This window comes from Schistocerca piceifrons, chromosome 5 (genome assembly GCF_021461385.2).
Source record: "Schistocerca piceifrons isolate TAMUIC-IGC-003096 chromosome 5, iqSchPice1.1, whole genome shotgun sequence".
NCBI lineage: Eukaryota > Metazoa > Arthropoda > Insecta > Orthoptera > Acrididae > Schistocerca > Schistocerca piceifrons.
In genome coordinates, this window is record NC_060142.1 from 109,375,818 (window position 1) to 109,392,963 (window position 17,146).

Genomic DNA, 17,146 nt, shown 5'->3' on the forward strand with positions numbered 1-17,146 from the left:
TGACTATCTACATGCCTCCAAATGAGCCCCAATTTCTCCTATCTTGTCTTTGCGATCCTTATGCAAAATGTATGTTGGTGACAGTAGAACCATTCTGTAGTCAGCTTCAAATGCCAGTTCTCTAACTTTCTAAATAGTGTTTCATGAAAAGAATGTTGTCTTCCCTCCAGGGATTCCCATTTCCCATTTGAGTTCATGAAGCATCTCAATAATACTCATATGTTGATCAGATCTACTGGTAACAAGTCTACCAGTGCACCTCTGAATTGCTTCGATGTCTTCCTCTAATGCAATCTGGTATGGTCCCCAAACACTCTAGCGGTACTCACAAATGTGAGACACTAGTGTCCTGAATCCGGTCTTCTTTATGGATGAGCTACAATTTCCTAAAATTCTGCCAATAAACCAAAGCCAACCACACAACTCCACTACTACTGTCCTTAACTGCTTGTTCCATTTTATATCATTTTGTAACATTTCACCTTTATTTTTAATCAATGTAAGAAGTTTCACTGCTAATGCTGTATTCAGACATCACGGGATTATTTTTTCTACTCATCAGCATTAACTTACATTTTTCTACATTCAGAACAAGCTGCCTTTCATCATACCATTTATAAATATAGGCTGTCTACATATTACTTTAATTTTACAGCTTCCCCTTCTTTCCGCAATAATGGCTTGGCTTCTGAGCGCTTGATATTAATACACCTGTTTCTCTTTTCTCTCTCTTTAATTCCCCTATATGTTCCATTTATCCTTCCCCTCATCATGCATATTTCTACATCCTTGCATTTCCTTCTATCCATTCCTGTTTAGCCATTTTGCATTATCTGTTAATCTCATTTTTTGGATATTTGTATTCCCATTTGTCTGCTTCATTTTATTTATTTTTATGTGTTCTTCTCTTGTCTTTTTTTTGCCAAAGCTACCCATTTGTCTTTTATTTTAGTCATTTCAACCTTCCAGTCCAATGTTGCCTTATGCTGCCTCTAAAATGCTGAACAATCTCTGATTCTTTCAGTCTATAGCGGTCTCATCATCTTAAATTTCTGCCTTTTTGCATTTTCTTCAGTTTTAACCTGCAGATGATAACAAATTAATTATGGTCACAACCTCCACACGCCCATAGACATGTCTCCCAGTTTATAATCTGGTTTTGAAAGTTCTGCTTTACCAATTATATAATGAATCTGAAATGTTCCAGTACACCTGGCTATTTTCCACACACACACAACCTTCCAAATTATGCTCTATGCAAAATTCTACCAGGAGGCTCTCTCTTTCATCCCTTTTTCCTAGTCCCTGTTCTCGTATTGCTTTTCCTTCTCTTCCTTTTCCTATTAACATATTTTTGTCCATCATCACAATTAAATATTGGCGTCCTTTAACTAGCAGAATAATTTTCTTTGTCAAATCATACATTTTGACTTGGTGTTGACCAGAAGTCCAGTTCTTCCTGCCAACATATTCTGATAATTCCAATTATACCTAACATCAACCTATACATTTCACTTTTTAAATTCTCCAATCTATCTACCCGATTAAGCAATCTAATATTCCACACTCCAACCTGTAGAAGGCAAAGTCTTTTCCCCTGATGACAACATCATCCTCTGTAGTCCTTACCTGGAGACCTGAATGAGGGACTATTTTACCTATTGAATATTTTATCCAAGATGATGCCATTATCATTAAGCCCTACAGAAGAGCTGTATACCATCAAGGAAAAAACAGTGACTATAGTTCCCCCTTGATTTTAGCCTTCTGCAGTACCATCACAGCACATTTTAAAATATATGATCAGTCAATCAGACACACTCTCGCCTCTGCAGCTACTGAAAAGGCTGCTACCCTCTTCAAGAACTGTGAGTTAGTCTCCCCTCTTGACACATAGCCATGTGTTTTGATTGCACCCATGGTATGGCTATCTGCATTGTTGAGGCACACAAACCACCCCATCTCAGGAAAGTCCATGGTTTAAAGGGAGATGCTTCATTTCAGCCATTATGGTCAGATAAACCATTTTATTATGGGACCAACCACTACTTCATGAAAAAGAGTTGATTTAGAAATACATTATCTACTTATGTTGCACTGAGTAGTCCTAGTCTTGTGAGTAATGTTGCTGCAGGGATTGAAGAAAAGCCTAACATCAGCAACTCAAGACTGCTTCTATCAGAAATATCTGAGATGAAATCAACATTAAAATTTCTACACAGAATCACTTTTCAGGTATCTCTATTATGTCTTAATAGTACCCCCCCCCCCCCCCCCCAACTGCTTAATGGAAAGTCAAACATCTCCAGCTGGAGGCCTGTACACTATCAGAGGTGCTACCTTCCATATTTCTAAACATATTACTAAAGTACAGCACTTAAAGAGCTGTTCAATGTAGACTCATTTGCACCTATGCAAAAAACATGTATTACATTTACAATAATGCGAGACTAACTTACATCCACATAGGTGCATCTGTTATGTATGATGTCCTGTTATGTGTAGCATACTGATCTCTGTCACAGTTGCTGACTGCATTCTACGTGTAGGACTGATACGTTACATTAATATCTCCAGATTTGCAATTTCGTGACATGGTATGAGAAAATCATATTTCTTATTTAGCTAACTTCTCACATTGTGATGGAAAAATTCAAAAGTATCATGCTTTTTACACTTTGTGCTGTTCCAGCTGCTAATTTTTCTTTCTCTATTGAAAGCACTAGAAATAGTGTTTGAACAGTGCTCCGGTTACACTGAATACCTCTGGAAATTTGTGCAAGTAACCTCTTGCTTGATTGTGACTGTCCCACTTGCATGGAGTATGAGTCTAGTAATATGGCACAACAAAACAGTATGTAAATAAAATAATCATCCTACGAAATCCTGCAAACTGTTGCTATCAATTGCCCTCCAACGAAGAAAGGAAAAGAAATAATTGTAATGTTTCAGCTGGTTCACCATTACATATAATATAAAAATGTAAAATACTTATGGCACCCCAGTTCATTCACTCTGTTTCAGAAAATAAACGACACATACTTGCAGACTTAACTGAATGATGGAAAATGACTGACTGGCTCTTTTTTCCAAGTTATAACTTCTACTGCTGATGTCAGGTACACACGTAGAGGATGAAATGTAAACACTTTTGTAAAAGAAGCATTGCAGTTTTCACAATTCCCATTCTGATCTCACATAGAATAGTGTGAAAGGTACTGGCATGCATTCTATATGTACAACTAACATATTACAGGAAAGTATTCTGAAATAAAAAGTAACAATTTTCTTTAAGGCACTCACTGTGACTGTAATAATTAGGAGATTTCGTTTTACGAGTCTTTACATTTCCAGCTTATTACTGATAGACTCTCCAATAACTGTTGTGTTTACATGTCTTCATCACTAAACTTTTGTAGCTTCAAAACATTCGAATTACAAAATCAATCATTACACACTTTATTGCAGCTGTCATCTTAATGTTACTGAGCACATAGCGAAATGCCAAAACTGAAACGCGCCAATGACACATTCCAATTGGAGCAGATAGGAGGTACAAATATTTTGTTACGTTATGTCATACGCCATTGAATAACTACGCCAAAAATATCTATAGCAAGGAAGTTTTTGTAACTGTTTAGTCACAAAAGCTGGTAAAACAGTCTGTTGCTCTACTTACAAAACCATTGGCGACGCCTGTTTTCGAAGAGCCACCTCCTCCTGCGACAAGTATATGATGATTTGTTATCATTTTAACTACGTACAACGGAAAATTAACTCTTGCGAGTAAACCTTCTTTATTTCTTCGATTTGGTGACATACTGAATTTATAGGATACGCGAATGTGGACACAGAAGAATTTCACATGTAATTTAATTATTCAAACACGATAAACATGCTGACGGCTTGTCCTCCACGTACTTTTTTAACAGCAAAGCATCAACAGCAGGGCGACAACATGTGATTAATGAATGCTCTTCTGCGAACGCCCCATTGTTGGATATTTTTAGGTGAGACACATTAAACGAGTTCATCTTAACACATTTACTTATCTGAAAGAGGAAGGGCCACTTTTGTTATTAGTTATTTGCATTGAAATATCTGACTGACGTTGCTCAATGTTGGCAGCATGTATCACAGTTGGTGGTGTTGTCAAATGTTCAGCCACGGAAAGCGTGCGTAGCAGACGAATGTTTTAAATTTTAGTTTTGTGATCCAAAATATAAAATTTAACGGTATATGCGTACTATCATAATTCAGTGTCAATAAAGCGCCTTTTCCGAGATGTGGAAGATAACGGAAGACTGCTAAGTTAATGTTGTGTTACTACAAGAGAAACTAAAAGATGAAAAAATGGGACTGAGTCTTAATAATAATGTAAAGTTCGCTTGTGCTGCCCTGGCACTGGTGTTCTTCTGTGAATATGTTATTTACTACGTCGTGCTACTCCAGGTATGCATTATCAGACTTCACGAAGAGGCATATACATGACTCAGTTCGTAAACAATCGGTACTAGCTCTTCCATTCCAACATTATTAAGGCAAGGAGTGCATTACCGATGTTTTGTTTCAGCCGCTTCTAAAATACAATAAATCTGATAACGTTTTGGTGAACTTATTTATGGACCCTTGACATTCGACAAGCTACTCAGGTACCGTAGCGTCCTTTCCCATATAATTTATTGCTGATGAAAAGTGATAGACAAGCACTCGCTTTTAGATGCTGAAAAAAGAAAAAAAACTGTCCTTGTCAGCGCACCTTTTAACTATCGAAAGTGCCCTCGGAATGAGATTTTCGTGCTCATTCCTTTTTATACCTTTTCATTTAGTACTTATCAGTTTTTTTTTTTTTTTTTTTTTTTTTTTTTAGTACAGTGGAAGATTAATTAGTCGATTGATAGCCCTAACGCCCAAGTAACTGTCCAGTACTGCGTTTTAGCGATGGCTGTACTGCTGCTGATTATGGATTAAATAAGACCAAACATTCGATGTCATCAGTCCCCTATTCATCCCCAAAAGAGGAATTAGAAGGCTACACCCAATCAGTCTGTCTCCAGAGTAAATTCTGTGTGTGAGGGTGAGCAAGTTTTCTAAATGTTTGTGTAGTGTATATCTGATGTAGGACATGGGTACTATTCCAGTATTCACCTAGTGGGGCATGATAAACTGCCTAAATAAACCACATCCAGCCCTTGCCATTAATCCACCAGGATGCTTTCCCATCCCAAAAGTGGCCGCTTTAACATGCATGGCTGTCTGGGTGGGTTGTAAAAAGATATTTCCTTATGATGAATATCGTAATAATAGGTACTGCATCTGCTCCCACCCTCCTCTTCCGTTTTGCTTTGGAAACTTTTTATTAACCCAAAAATCCATGGGATCTTAAAGAATCTGGTGTTAATTCAGTTTCCTATGCTCCCTCTCTTCTTATCCACATTATTTTGTTTCATATCTGTCCAGAAAACTAAAACCAAATTCTTGGTATATGTATTAATCAATTTTTTCTAGTTGTGCTGTGAGATATTGCTTTTAGAGACGGAATACTTTTTTCATACCAGATTCCCATTTAACATTGGTCATGATTGTCAATATTCAGCCACCTGGTTTGGACGTCACAAATATTTGTACTAACATAACTAATGCTTTCTGTGCACAAATTTATTAGCCTCTGCTATGCTTTTTTTCTGCAAGGACATAGCTTTATTTCTTATGCAGAAGTAAAAATACAGCTGCTTAAAGTACCCATATGGACATCTAAGGAGTGTTTCCACATGTTCCTTTTTTTTCATGTATCGCTGAGGCAGCATCTCAACTCAATGGAAAAAATGCTTTCTTTCACTCACTCAACTGCCTGCCATTAAACCAAAGGCTCGTGGTGGAAAGGATGCAGAAAGCATTCTTTTCCGTATTTACTGAATCTTGTAGACTATTTACATCACTTAAATTTGTGACTTGTCAATACCTGAATTTATCTTTCCATGTAACTATGAACACTAATAAGTTTTTCAATTACCACATGCACTAATCTAGTGCAAATCATGATATGATGATTTTGGCTAGCAACAGCTGGCTAGTTAGTGATACTAGATCATGAAACACTAAATGCTGTATTAGTTGCTTAATTTATTAGTTGCTTAATATTTACTTGATTACAATGGTATTTTTTGAAAGAGATTACACTGCTGGTTATTAAAATTGCAACACTGTGAAGGTGACATGCAACAAATGTCAAATTGTCGTGAAGTGTACTGCATGGTTGGAAATTATAACAGTACCTATAGTTGGGTGAGGGCAGCGACTCTGCCAAAGATGGAACCTGGTGCAGCAGGAGAAGATAGTTTGTAGATACAGAAGCTTCTTGACTACTGCTTGTTTACGGTCATTGGACATTGAAGCTACTAGCATCAATGACAACCAAAGCAAGTATATCATTCAGCATGCAAAGAAATCACACCGAGTGGGTGCCATCTGTGCAGCTGCTGCATGATGGAAGGCTCACGTTTTCTGATCCACACCAACTGGCCCAGTATAGATGTTCCATGGTGATTACTTCGGAATGCACCATGCCCAGTGCTGTAGGACATGGAAGTACCTTGTTGATATCTCATTGATATCTCACCATGAGTAGGGCTGATTGGATTCCGCATCATAGCCATCAGAAGGTAGAAGAATGCCTGAGTGTCCAGATGCGCGGGAGTGGACAGTGTCTCAGAACCTGGTGACAGTAGATAGGGCATCATCATCAATATGATGCTGAATAACACAAGCTGCACATCGCACTGCTCCCCAGCTGTTCTACGATGAGACTGGTCCTGGACGGGTTTAAGTGCTGCTGCTCACAGCTGACTTCATGTTAGTTACTGCATTTGAATGTCATTACAAATTATCTGCAACAGATCCAGGGCAGCTGTCAGTGTTGGCAGTGAGTGTTGACAATGCCTTGCTGCTGCTAAGGGGCACTGATTAAGCAGGGACAACAGCCAATGGCAGTTGATGTCCATTTCCTGGTGCACTGTTCTTGGCTCCAAGCTCTGCTTCAGTCCTGCTCTCCCCCCTGAGATAAATCTGATCTCCAGATCACTTGAAAACTGTCTGTAACAAAAGCACTAATTTACTTCATTCACTCTGACACTGGATTCTTTTCACTATGCACACTTCTTTTCTCACTGCACAAGCACATGGTTCCACATAGCAGGTTTTTTTCCCCCACAGTTAATACTGACCTTTGTCAGACTGTTTCTCATAGGTGCCATTATTACTGTTTTGAATCCCTAGGCTGAAGATTGGCAGGGAAATAATTTTGACAGCTTTCTGCTTGTGGTGTACTAAGCAATACCTGTAACCTCCAGAATCATGCAGGCAGCAGAGGTTGAGGTTCCTGTACTTACAAACTGCTGAAGATGATGGGTATGGCACTTTGTTACATTAACTCCCTGCCGCCATTGGATAAGCAGCTGTAGCAGCAAGTCGTATACTCTTAGCTCACTTATTTGTTACATAGTTTAATTCTTAATTTCTTTGCGTGTTTTTGGGTACTTGCATTGTTTAATTCATAAATTTCGGGCGTATTATAGTATTTGAGAGTTGCAGCATGGCGTTTTAGTACCTGAATATTGTAAAATCGCATAGTCGCCTTCTGCCCCCGAGCAGTGTGTCAGCAGTGCACAAGTAGCAGCATTACTGCATTTACTAGGCAATCTTGTATTTTAATAACCGTTTAAATTTTGTGTCGAATTGTTTGTGTTCTCTGTAGATTAGTTCAGGTGTTCTTTACACAGCAGTATTTGGTATGGATACGGACTGCGACTGCTGTGTTTGGATGCGGGCTGAGTTGGCATCCCTTAGCTCCCAGCTTCAGACAGTGTTGGCTTCGGTCACACAGCTTGAGGCTGTTGCCAATGGGCATCACTATGGGGCTCCGGATGGGGGTTTGTCGGGGACGGCCAGCTCGTCCCATGCATCCCCCGATCGGACTATGGCTGTGGCTGCCCAGGATACTGCCCACATTGAGGCTGACCCCTCACCCGTGGTAGAGTGGGAGGTCATCTCGAGGTGTGGCAGGGGGCGAAAGACATTCTAGAGGGCTGAACAGAAGGCCTCTCCAGTTAGTCTGACGAACCGGTTTCAGGCTCTGTCTCCGGCTGATACTGATCTTTGGCCGGACATAGCTGGTTGTCCTGTTCCACAGGTTGCCCCCCCCCCCCCCCCCCCCCCAGTCTGCAAGATCCAGGCAGTCACAGAGGGTGGGCTTACTGGTAGTTGGGAGCTCCAACGTCAGTCGCGTAATGGGGCTCCTTAGGGATATGGCAGCAAGATAGGGGAAGAAAACCAATGTGCACTCCGTGTGCATACCGGGGGGAGTCATTCCAGATGTGGAAAGGGTCCTCCCGGATGCCATGAAGGGTACAGGGTGCACCCATCTGTAGGTGGTCGCTCATGTCGGCACCAATGATGTGTGTCGCTATGGACCGGAGGAAATCCTCTCTGGCTTCCTGTGGCTATCTGATTTGGTGAAGACTGCCAGTCTCGCTAGCGGGATGAAAGCAGAGCTCACCATCTGCAGCATCGTTGACAGGACTGACTGTGGACCTTTGGTACAGAGCCGAGTGGAGGGTCTGAATCAGAGGCTAAGATGGTTCTGCGACCGTGTGGGCTGCAGATTCCTCAACTTGCGCCATAGGGTGGTGGGGTTTCGGGTTACACTGGATAGGTCAGGAGTCCACTGCACACAGCAGGCAGCTACACGGGTAGCAGGGGTTGTGTGGCGTGGACTGGGTAGTTGTTTAGGTTAGATGGCCTCGAGCAAGTACAGAAAGGGCAACAGCCTCAAAGGGTGTGGGGCAAAGTCAGGACATGCGAGGCCCAAGCAGCAATCGGTATTGTAATTGTAAACTGTTGAAGCTGCATTGGTAAAGTACCAGAACTTCAAGCACTGATAGAAATCACCGAAGCTGAAATCATTATATGTATGGAAAGCTGGCTGAAGCCAGAGATAAATTCTGCTGAAATTTTTACAAAGGCACAGACGGTGTTTAGAAAGGATAGATTGCATGCAACCGGTGGTGGCGTGTTTGTTGTAGTGAAGTAGAAGTGGATGGTTCCTGTGAATTATTATGGGTGGAGGTTACACTTAACAACCGAGCTAGGTTAATAATTGGCTCCTTTTACCAACCTCCCGACTTAGCAGCATTAGTGGCAGAACAACTGAGAGAAAGTCTGGAATACATTTCACATAAATTTTCTCAGCATGTTATAGTCTTAGGTGGAGATTTCAATTTACCGGATATAGACTTGGGACACTCAGATGTTTAGGACGGGTGGTAGGGACAGAGCATCGAGTGACATTATACTGAGTGCACTATCCGAAAATTACCTCGAGCAATTAAACAGAGAACCGACTCATGTAGATAACATCTTGGACCTACTGATAACAAACAGACCCGAATTTTTCGATTCTGTAAGCGCAGAACAGGGAATCAGTGATCATAAGGCCATTGCAGCATCGCTGAATATGGAATTAAATAGGAATATAAAAAAGGGAGGAAGGTTTATCTGTTTAGCAGGAGTAATAGAAGGCAGATTTCAGACTACCTAACAGATCAAAACAAAAATTTCTGTTCCGACACTGACAATGTTGAGTGTTTATGGAAGAAGTTCAAGGCAATCATAAAATGCGTTTTAGACAGGTACGTACCGAGTAAAACTGTGAGGGATGGGAAAAACCCACCATGGTTCAACAACAAAGTGAGGAAACTAATGCGAAAGCAAAGAGAGCTTCACTGCAAGTTTAAATGCAGCCAAAACCTCTCAGACAAACAGAAGCTAAATGATGTCAAAGTTAGTAGAATGAGGGCTATGCGTGAAGCATTCAGTGAATTCGAAAGTAAAATTCTATGTACCGACTTGACAGAATATCCTAGGAAGTTCTGGTCTTATCAGTAAGTGGATCGCAACAGCATATCCAGACACTCTGGAATGATAATGGTGTTGAAACAGAGGATGACACACGTAAAGCTGAAATACTGAACACCTTTTTCCAAAGCTGTTTCACAGAGGAAGACCGCACTGCAGTTCCTTCTCTAAATACTCGCACAAACGAAGAAATGGCTGACATTGAAATAAGTGTCCTCGTAATAGAAAAGCAACTGAAATCACTCAACAGAGGAAAGTCCACTGGACCTGACGGGATACCAATTCGATTCTACACAGAGTACGCGGAAGAACTTGCCCCCCTTCTAACAGCCATGTACTGCAAGTCGCTAGAGGAACGGAAGGTTCCAAATGATTGGAAAAGAGCACAGGTAGTCCCAGTCTTCAAGAAGGGTCGTCGAGCAGATGCACAAAACTATAGACCTTTATCTCTGACATCAATCTGTTGTAGAATTTTAGAACATGATTTTTGCTCACGTATCATGTCATTTCAGGAAAACCAGAATCTACTCTGTAGAATCAACATGGATTCCGGAAACAGCGATCGTGTGAGACCCAACTCGCTTAATTTGTTCATGAGAGCCAGAAAATATTAGACAGAGGCTCTCAGGTAGATGCTATTTTCCTTGACTTCCGGAAGGTGTTCGATACAGTTCCGCACTGTCGCCTGATAAACAAAGTAAGAGCGTACAGAATATCAGACCAGCTGTGTGGCTGGATTGAATAGTTTTTAGCAAACAGAACACAGCATGTTGTTCTCAGTGGAGAGATGTCTACAGACGTTAAAGTAACCTCTAGTGTGCCACAGGGGAGTGTTATGGGATCATTGCTTTTCACAATATATGTAAATGACCTAGTAGATAATGTTGGAAGTTCCATGCAGCTTTTCGCGGGTGATGCTGTAGTATACAGAGAAGTTGCAGCATTAGAAAATTTGCAGCGAAATGCAGGAAGATCTGCAACGGATAGGCACTTGGTGCAGTGAGTGGCAACTGACCCTTAACATAGACAAATGTAATGTATTGTGAATACATAGAAAGAAGGATCCTTTATTGTATGATTATATGATAGCGGAACAAACACTGGTAGCAGTCCCTTCTGTAAAATATCTGGGGGTATGCGTGCAGAACGATTTGAAGTGGAAAGGTCATATAAAATTAATTGTTGGTAAGGTGGGTGCCAGGTTGACATTCATTGGGAGAGTCCTTAGAAAATGTAGTCCATCAACAAAGGAGGTGGCTTACAAAACACTCGTTCGACCTATACTTGAGTATTGCTCATCAGTGTGGGATCCATACCAGGTCATGTTGACAGAGGAGATGGAGAAGATCCAAAGAAGAGCGGCGCGTTTCGTCACAGGGTTATTTGGTAAGCGTGATAGCGTTACGGAGATGTTTAGCAAACCAAAGTGGCAGACTCTGCAAGAGAGGTGCTCTGCATCGCGGTGTAGCTTGCTGCCCAGGTTTCGAGAGGGTGCGTTTCTGGATGAGGTACCGAATATATTGCTTCCCCCTACTTATACCTCCCGAGGAGATCACGAATGTAAAATTAGAGAGATTCGAGCATACATGGAGGCTTTCCGGCAGTCGTTCTTCTTGAGAACCATATGCGACTGGAGCAGGAAAGGGAGGTAATGACAGTGGCACGTAAAGTGCCCTCTGCCACACACCGTTGGGTGGCTTGCGGAGTATAAATGTAGATTTAGATGTAGATGTAGAACTAGAAGGTGCTCCATTGATATGCGGCCATTTTGCATGGGTATTATCTGACCTAGGAGGTGAGTAGGGTCATATCTAACATGTTCTTCAAGTAGGTCAGGTAGGTAAATCAATGTATGGGTGATATTTAGGTTGGTGGTTCCATTGATGATGGCAAGTAATCAGAAAGTTAGTTTGGAAATATCACATTGGGTGCTACTGATCAGTAACCTTTGACCCTGTAATTCTACGCGCTGTGTGCCACTGTAATCTCTGTGCTCGTGAAAGTAAAAATAACGACCATAGGGTTTGCCTTGGAGGATAACAAATGTAGACAAACTCTTTGGAAGAATTCTGTTGTGTTTGTACTTATCACTTTAGGACACACTGCTGTGGTTTCTGGGAGTGGAGCTGTCTAATTCTATCCTTCAGCTTACATAAATAAACTGACCTAGCAAAAATCTGTACCCTTAATGCTAAATACCTATGTCTAACGCAAACACATATATGCACACTTGCACCCTGTGGTAACCTTCTTGCTGTTCAAACATGCAAACAATAGACTACTACTTCTGCATCATTTCCTCACAAAATAGTTAATATGTCATACCAATTACATCAGTGTTCTAAGCACTAAAGAACTATTGCAATTAATAATATCGCAAGTTAAATTTTCACCTCAAAATTTCTTCAACCTAGTGCAAACACAAAATGTTTCCTTTATGCTGACTCAGTAGCCTCATTCATAACACATCACACTCTGTAATTCCTTACTTCTATAACATAAACATAACCATAATGTGTAAGCATGCATATCCCTAATACTAATAAGAAAAATACAAAAAGTTCACATTGATCATCTTGTAATCCTCTTTGAGATCTTTAAGTATTGGTGAGTCAGAATCTCTGCGGGAGTGTCCTGTTTTTCTTGCCTAAACTTTCTCTTTTTTCTGTTATTCTGTCGTTCATTCCAAAGGACGGCCATAACTTACATGAACTAAGTTGAGATGCTGAGTCACAGATAGGCACAACAAAAGGACTCTTACAATTGAAGCTTTTGGCCATTGGCCTTCACCAACAATAGATGACACACACACACACACACACACACACACACACACACACACACACATACACACACAAATGCAACTCGCACACACGACTGCAGCCTTAGGCAACTGAAACCACACTGCGAGCAGTAGCACCAGTAGATGATGGGATTGGCGACTGTGCGGGGGTTAGGAGGAGGCTGGGGTGGGGAGGAAGAGGGATAGTATGGTGGGGGTGGCAAACAGTGAACTGCTGCAGGTTAGACAAAGGGCAGGGCTGGGGAGGCGGAGGGGGGAGGGGGGGGGGGGGTAAGTAGCGGAAAAGGAGATAAATAAAAAGACTGGGTGTGATGATGGCTGTGTAGTGTTGGAATGGTAACAGGGAAGGGGCTGGACAGGTGAGGACAGTGACTAATTAAGGTTGAGGCCAGGAGGGTTACAGGAACATAGGATGTATTGCAGGGAATGTTCCCATCTGCAGAATTCAGAAAACCTGGTGTTGGTGGGAAGGAACAATATGGCACAGGCTGTCATTGAAATGAAGGATATTATGTTTGGTAGTATGTTCAGCAACAGGGTGGTCCACTTGTGTCTTGGCCACAGTTTGTCGGTGGCCATCCATGTGGACAGACAGCTTGTTGGTTGTCAAGCCTACATAGAATGCAGCACAGTGGTTGCAGCGTAGCTTGTAGATTACATGACTGGTTTCACAGGTAGCCCTGCCTTTGAAGTGATAGGTGATGTTAGTGACCAGACTGGAGTAGGTGGTGGTGGTGGTGGGAGGATGTATGGGACAGGTCTTTCATCTAGGTCTATTACAGTGGAATGAGCCATGAGGTAATGGATTGGGAGCAAGTGTTGTGTAAGGATGGATGAGTATATTGTGTAGGCTCAGTGGATGGCGGAATACCACTGGGAGTGGTGGGAAGGATAGTGGGCAGGACATTTCTCATTTCAGGGCATGATGAGAGGTAATCGTAACCTTGGCAGAGAATGTAATTCAGTTGCTCCAGTCCTGGGTGGTACTGACTTACAAGGGAATGCTCGTATGTGGTTGGAACAGTGGGACTTTGGGAAGTGGTGGGAGACTGGAAGGATAAGGCGCAGGAGATTTGTTTTTCTACAAGGTTGGGAGAACAATTACGGTCAGTGAAGGCTTCAGTGAGATGCCAATCATTTCCTCCACCGACTCTCCACTGTTCCTGTCCCTTTACCACATGGTGCCCTGCTTGTCATTATTGATGTCCCTGTACACTAACATTCCTAATGCCCATGGCCTTACTGATATTGAACAGTACCTTTCCCAATGCCCGACGGATTCCGCGCCAACAACCTCCTTCCTAGTCACCATGACCAACTATATCCTCACCCATAATTACTTCTACTTCAAAGGCTTTACCTACAGACAAATCTGGGGTACAGCTATGGGCACCCTCATGGCACCATCCTATGGCAACTTATTCATGGGCCATCTAGAGGAATCCTTCCTAAAAACCCAAAATCATAAACCCTTCACTTGGTTCAGATTCAGTGATAACATCTCTGCTATCTGGATCAAAGGTGAGGACACCCTATCTGCATTCCTCCAGGGCCTCAACAACTTCTCCCCCATTTGCTTCACCTGGTCCTACTCAACCCACCAAGCCACCTTTCTAGATGTTGACCTCCATCTCAAAGATGGCTACATCAGTACCTCCATCCATATCAAACCTACTAAACACCAACATCATCTCCACTTCGACAGCTGCCACCCGTTCCATACCAAGAAGTCTCTTCTGTACAACCCAGCCTGCTGTGGTCATTACATCTGCAGTGATGAGCAGTCCCACTCAAAATATGCCGAAGGTCTCACTGAAGTCTCCACTGACCGTAATTATCCTCCCAAGCTTGTACAAAAACAAATCTCCTGTGGCGTATCCTTCCAGTCTCCCGCCACTTCCCAAAGTGCCATAATTCCAGCCACAGAGTAGCATTCCCCTCATAACTCAGTACTACACAGGACTGGAGCAACTGAATTACATTAACCGCCAGGGTTACGATTACCTCTCATCATTCCCAGAGATGAAAAATGTCCTGCTCACTACCCTTCCTACTCCTCCCACGGTGGTATTCCACTGTCCACTGAACCTGCACAATATACTCATCCGTCCTTACACAACCCCTGCTCCCAATCCCTTACCTCGTGGCTCATTCCACTGTAATAGACCTAGATGAAAGACCTGTCCCATACATTCTCCCACCACCATCTACTCCAGTCCGATCACTAACATCACCTATCCCATCAAAGGCAGGGCTACCTGTGAAACCAGTCATGTAATCTACAAGCTGAGCTGCAACCACTGTGCTGTATTCTATGTAGGTATGACAACCAACAATGACCACAGGAATGGCCACTGACAAACTGTGGCCAGGAAACGAGTGGACCACCCTGTTGCTGAACATGCTACCAAACATGACATCCTTCATTTCAATGGCTGCTTCACAGCCTGTGCCATATTGTTCCTTCCCACCAGTGCCAGGTTTTCTGAATTTTGCAGATGGGAACTTTCCCTGCAATACATCCTATGTTCCCATAACCCTCCTGGCATCAGCCTTTGTTAGTCACTCTCCTCACCCATCCAGCCCCTTCCCTGTTCCCATTCCAGCACTACACAGCCGTCATTCCACCATCACACCCAGTCATTTTATTTCTCTCCTTTTCTGCTAATCTGCCTCCCCATCTCTCCCCTGTCCTCCATCTAATCTGCAGCACTTCACTGTTCACCACCCCCACCATACTATCCCTTCCCTTCCCCTCCCTGCCCCAGTCTCCTCCTTACTCCCACCCAGTCGCCACTCCCATCATGCACTGGTTCTGTTGCTCGCATGGTTTCAGTTGCCTGAGACTGCAGCGACTCAGCATTTCCGTTATATGATGAGTAACGATTTTCCTTTTCATAATATTGTTACATTCCGTCCAGGATTTTTCATTGTTTGATGAACTAAGTTGGTGTGAGTTGGAAGCTGTAACTTGACATTAATAAGTGACATCATTTTGATTACTTGAAACGACCCCTGGTAATGTGGCCTCCTTGTTTTTCTTTGGTATTGTATATAAGGGCTGGACGTCACAACACAGTCTCCTACATGATATTTTGGTAGCACTGCTTTCTCATTATGAGTGCTTTCTTGTCTTTCCTAAGCTATGGTGTTCAACTTGTTCACCTGGTGCCAAATAGTCTTCAGCCTTTTAGAGATATTTTTCACTGGTGATATATCATCTCTTGGGGTGGGAACTGACAAAGCTCAAACAGATAAGATATCCTCTGGTGAAAAACAACCTTGTGAGGCATAGCCCGGTGCTCTCATTGACATTTGGATTGTATGCTCACACTACATACGGACTTAGGGTGTCCAAGACATTGTGATGAGAGTTATAACGTAGTAACATAATATTTTTGCAATTGTTTGATGGGCCCTCTTCATTTGCCTGTTTGCCTCTGGGTGTTATGCACTAGGCCTAATTTTCTTAATGTGAAATAACCAGCTTAACTGCTTTATTAGATGGCACATAAAATTTGTTCATTAACTTGTTACTACTGTTTCTAGTGTTCCGAACATGAGTATCCAATGATTGACCATCATATGCACCGCTATTTCTGCCTGCTCATTAGGAGGTTTCTTTCAGATGTTTTAGCAAATGGTCAGAGTAGATCCATACCAATCATTTAAACAGTTTATCTGCCTCTGGTAACATTTATAATGTAATCTTTTGGCAACTGAGTTCCGGCCTTTGTGTGCATGAGAGACAGTTCTTGATGTAACAATCGACATCTTTTCTGCATACTATCCACCACTAATTTTGTGCTCTCTGTATTCTGTTGCTCAGCGACCAGTGTATTTGGCTAGAACTGAATCATGGTCCTGCCTCAACACCTCATTTTGTAATTTTGCTGGTATTGCTATGTGTAACCCACATCTTGTCTTGTTGTGCAACACTCCATCTTCTGTGCTGAACTGTGGTTGCTTAGCAGTCTGCTGGCAATCTGGGTCATTTCTTTGTGATTCATTCCATTCCACCATGTCCACACTGACAACTTAGCCTGTCTGTGCTTGTGTGTGACCTACCTGGACAGTGCACTATTGAAACTGTACTCACTTAGACATAACACCCATCTAGTTAACCTGCTAGTTGGATCTTTGATCCTAATAACCATATGAGTGTCAAATGATCAGTCATTACTTTGATGCATCATCTCTGCAGATAACAGTGGGGATAACTTATCCCAAAAATTAGCACCATCATTTCTTTGTCAGTGGGCGAATAAATTTTTCTGTTTTATTAAGCTTTCTGGGTGCATGCACTATGGGATGTTCTCGTACATCTATCTCCTGATTTAAAGTGCAATGTAAGGTACAATTGCTATTGTCACACAGCAGTATATATTGCTTCTAGTAATCTGGAAAAGTGAGAACAGGAGAAGAGCTTCT

The 17,146-nt window shown here is 42.1% G+C and overlaps 2 protein-coding genes across 2 annotated transcripts in view; one reads left to right on the plus strand and one right to left on the minus strand.

The window, feature by feature from the left end:
- The window catches only part of LOC124798169 (prolactin regulatory element-binding protein), a 136,125-nt gene extending 132,210 nt beyond the window's left edge, over positions 1-3,915 (minus strand). The window contains exon 1 of the mRNA XM_047261452.1: positions 3,680-3,915. Coding sequence (XP_047117408.1) covers positions 3,680-3,820 — 141 coding nt within the window. The 5' untranslated portion in view covers positions 3,821-3,915. The remainder of the gene's footprint in view (positions 1-3,679) is intronic.
- Positions 3,916-4,157: 242 nt separating this feature from the next.
- LOC124798440 (metallophosphoesterase 1) overlaps positions 4,158-17,146 on the plus strand; it is a 161,800-nt gene continuing 148,811 nt past the window's right edge. The window contains exon 1 of the mRNA XM_047261857.1: positions 4,158-4,452. Coding sequence (XP_047117813.1) covers positions 4,354-4,452 — 99 coding nt within the window. The 5' untranslated portion in view covers positions 4,158-4,353. The remainder of the gene's footprint in view (positions 4,453-17,146) is intronic.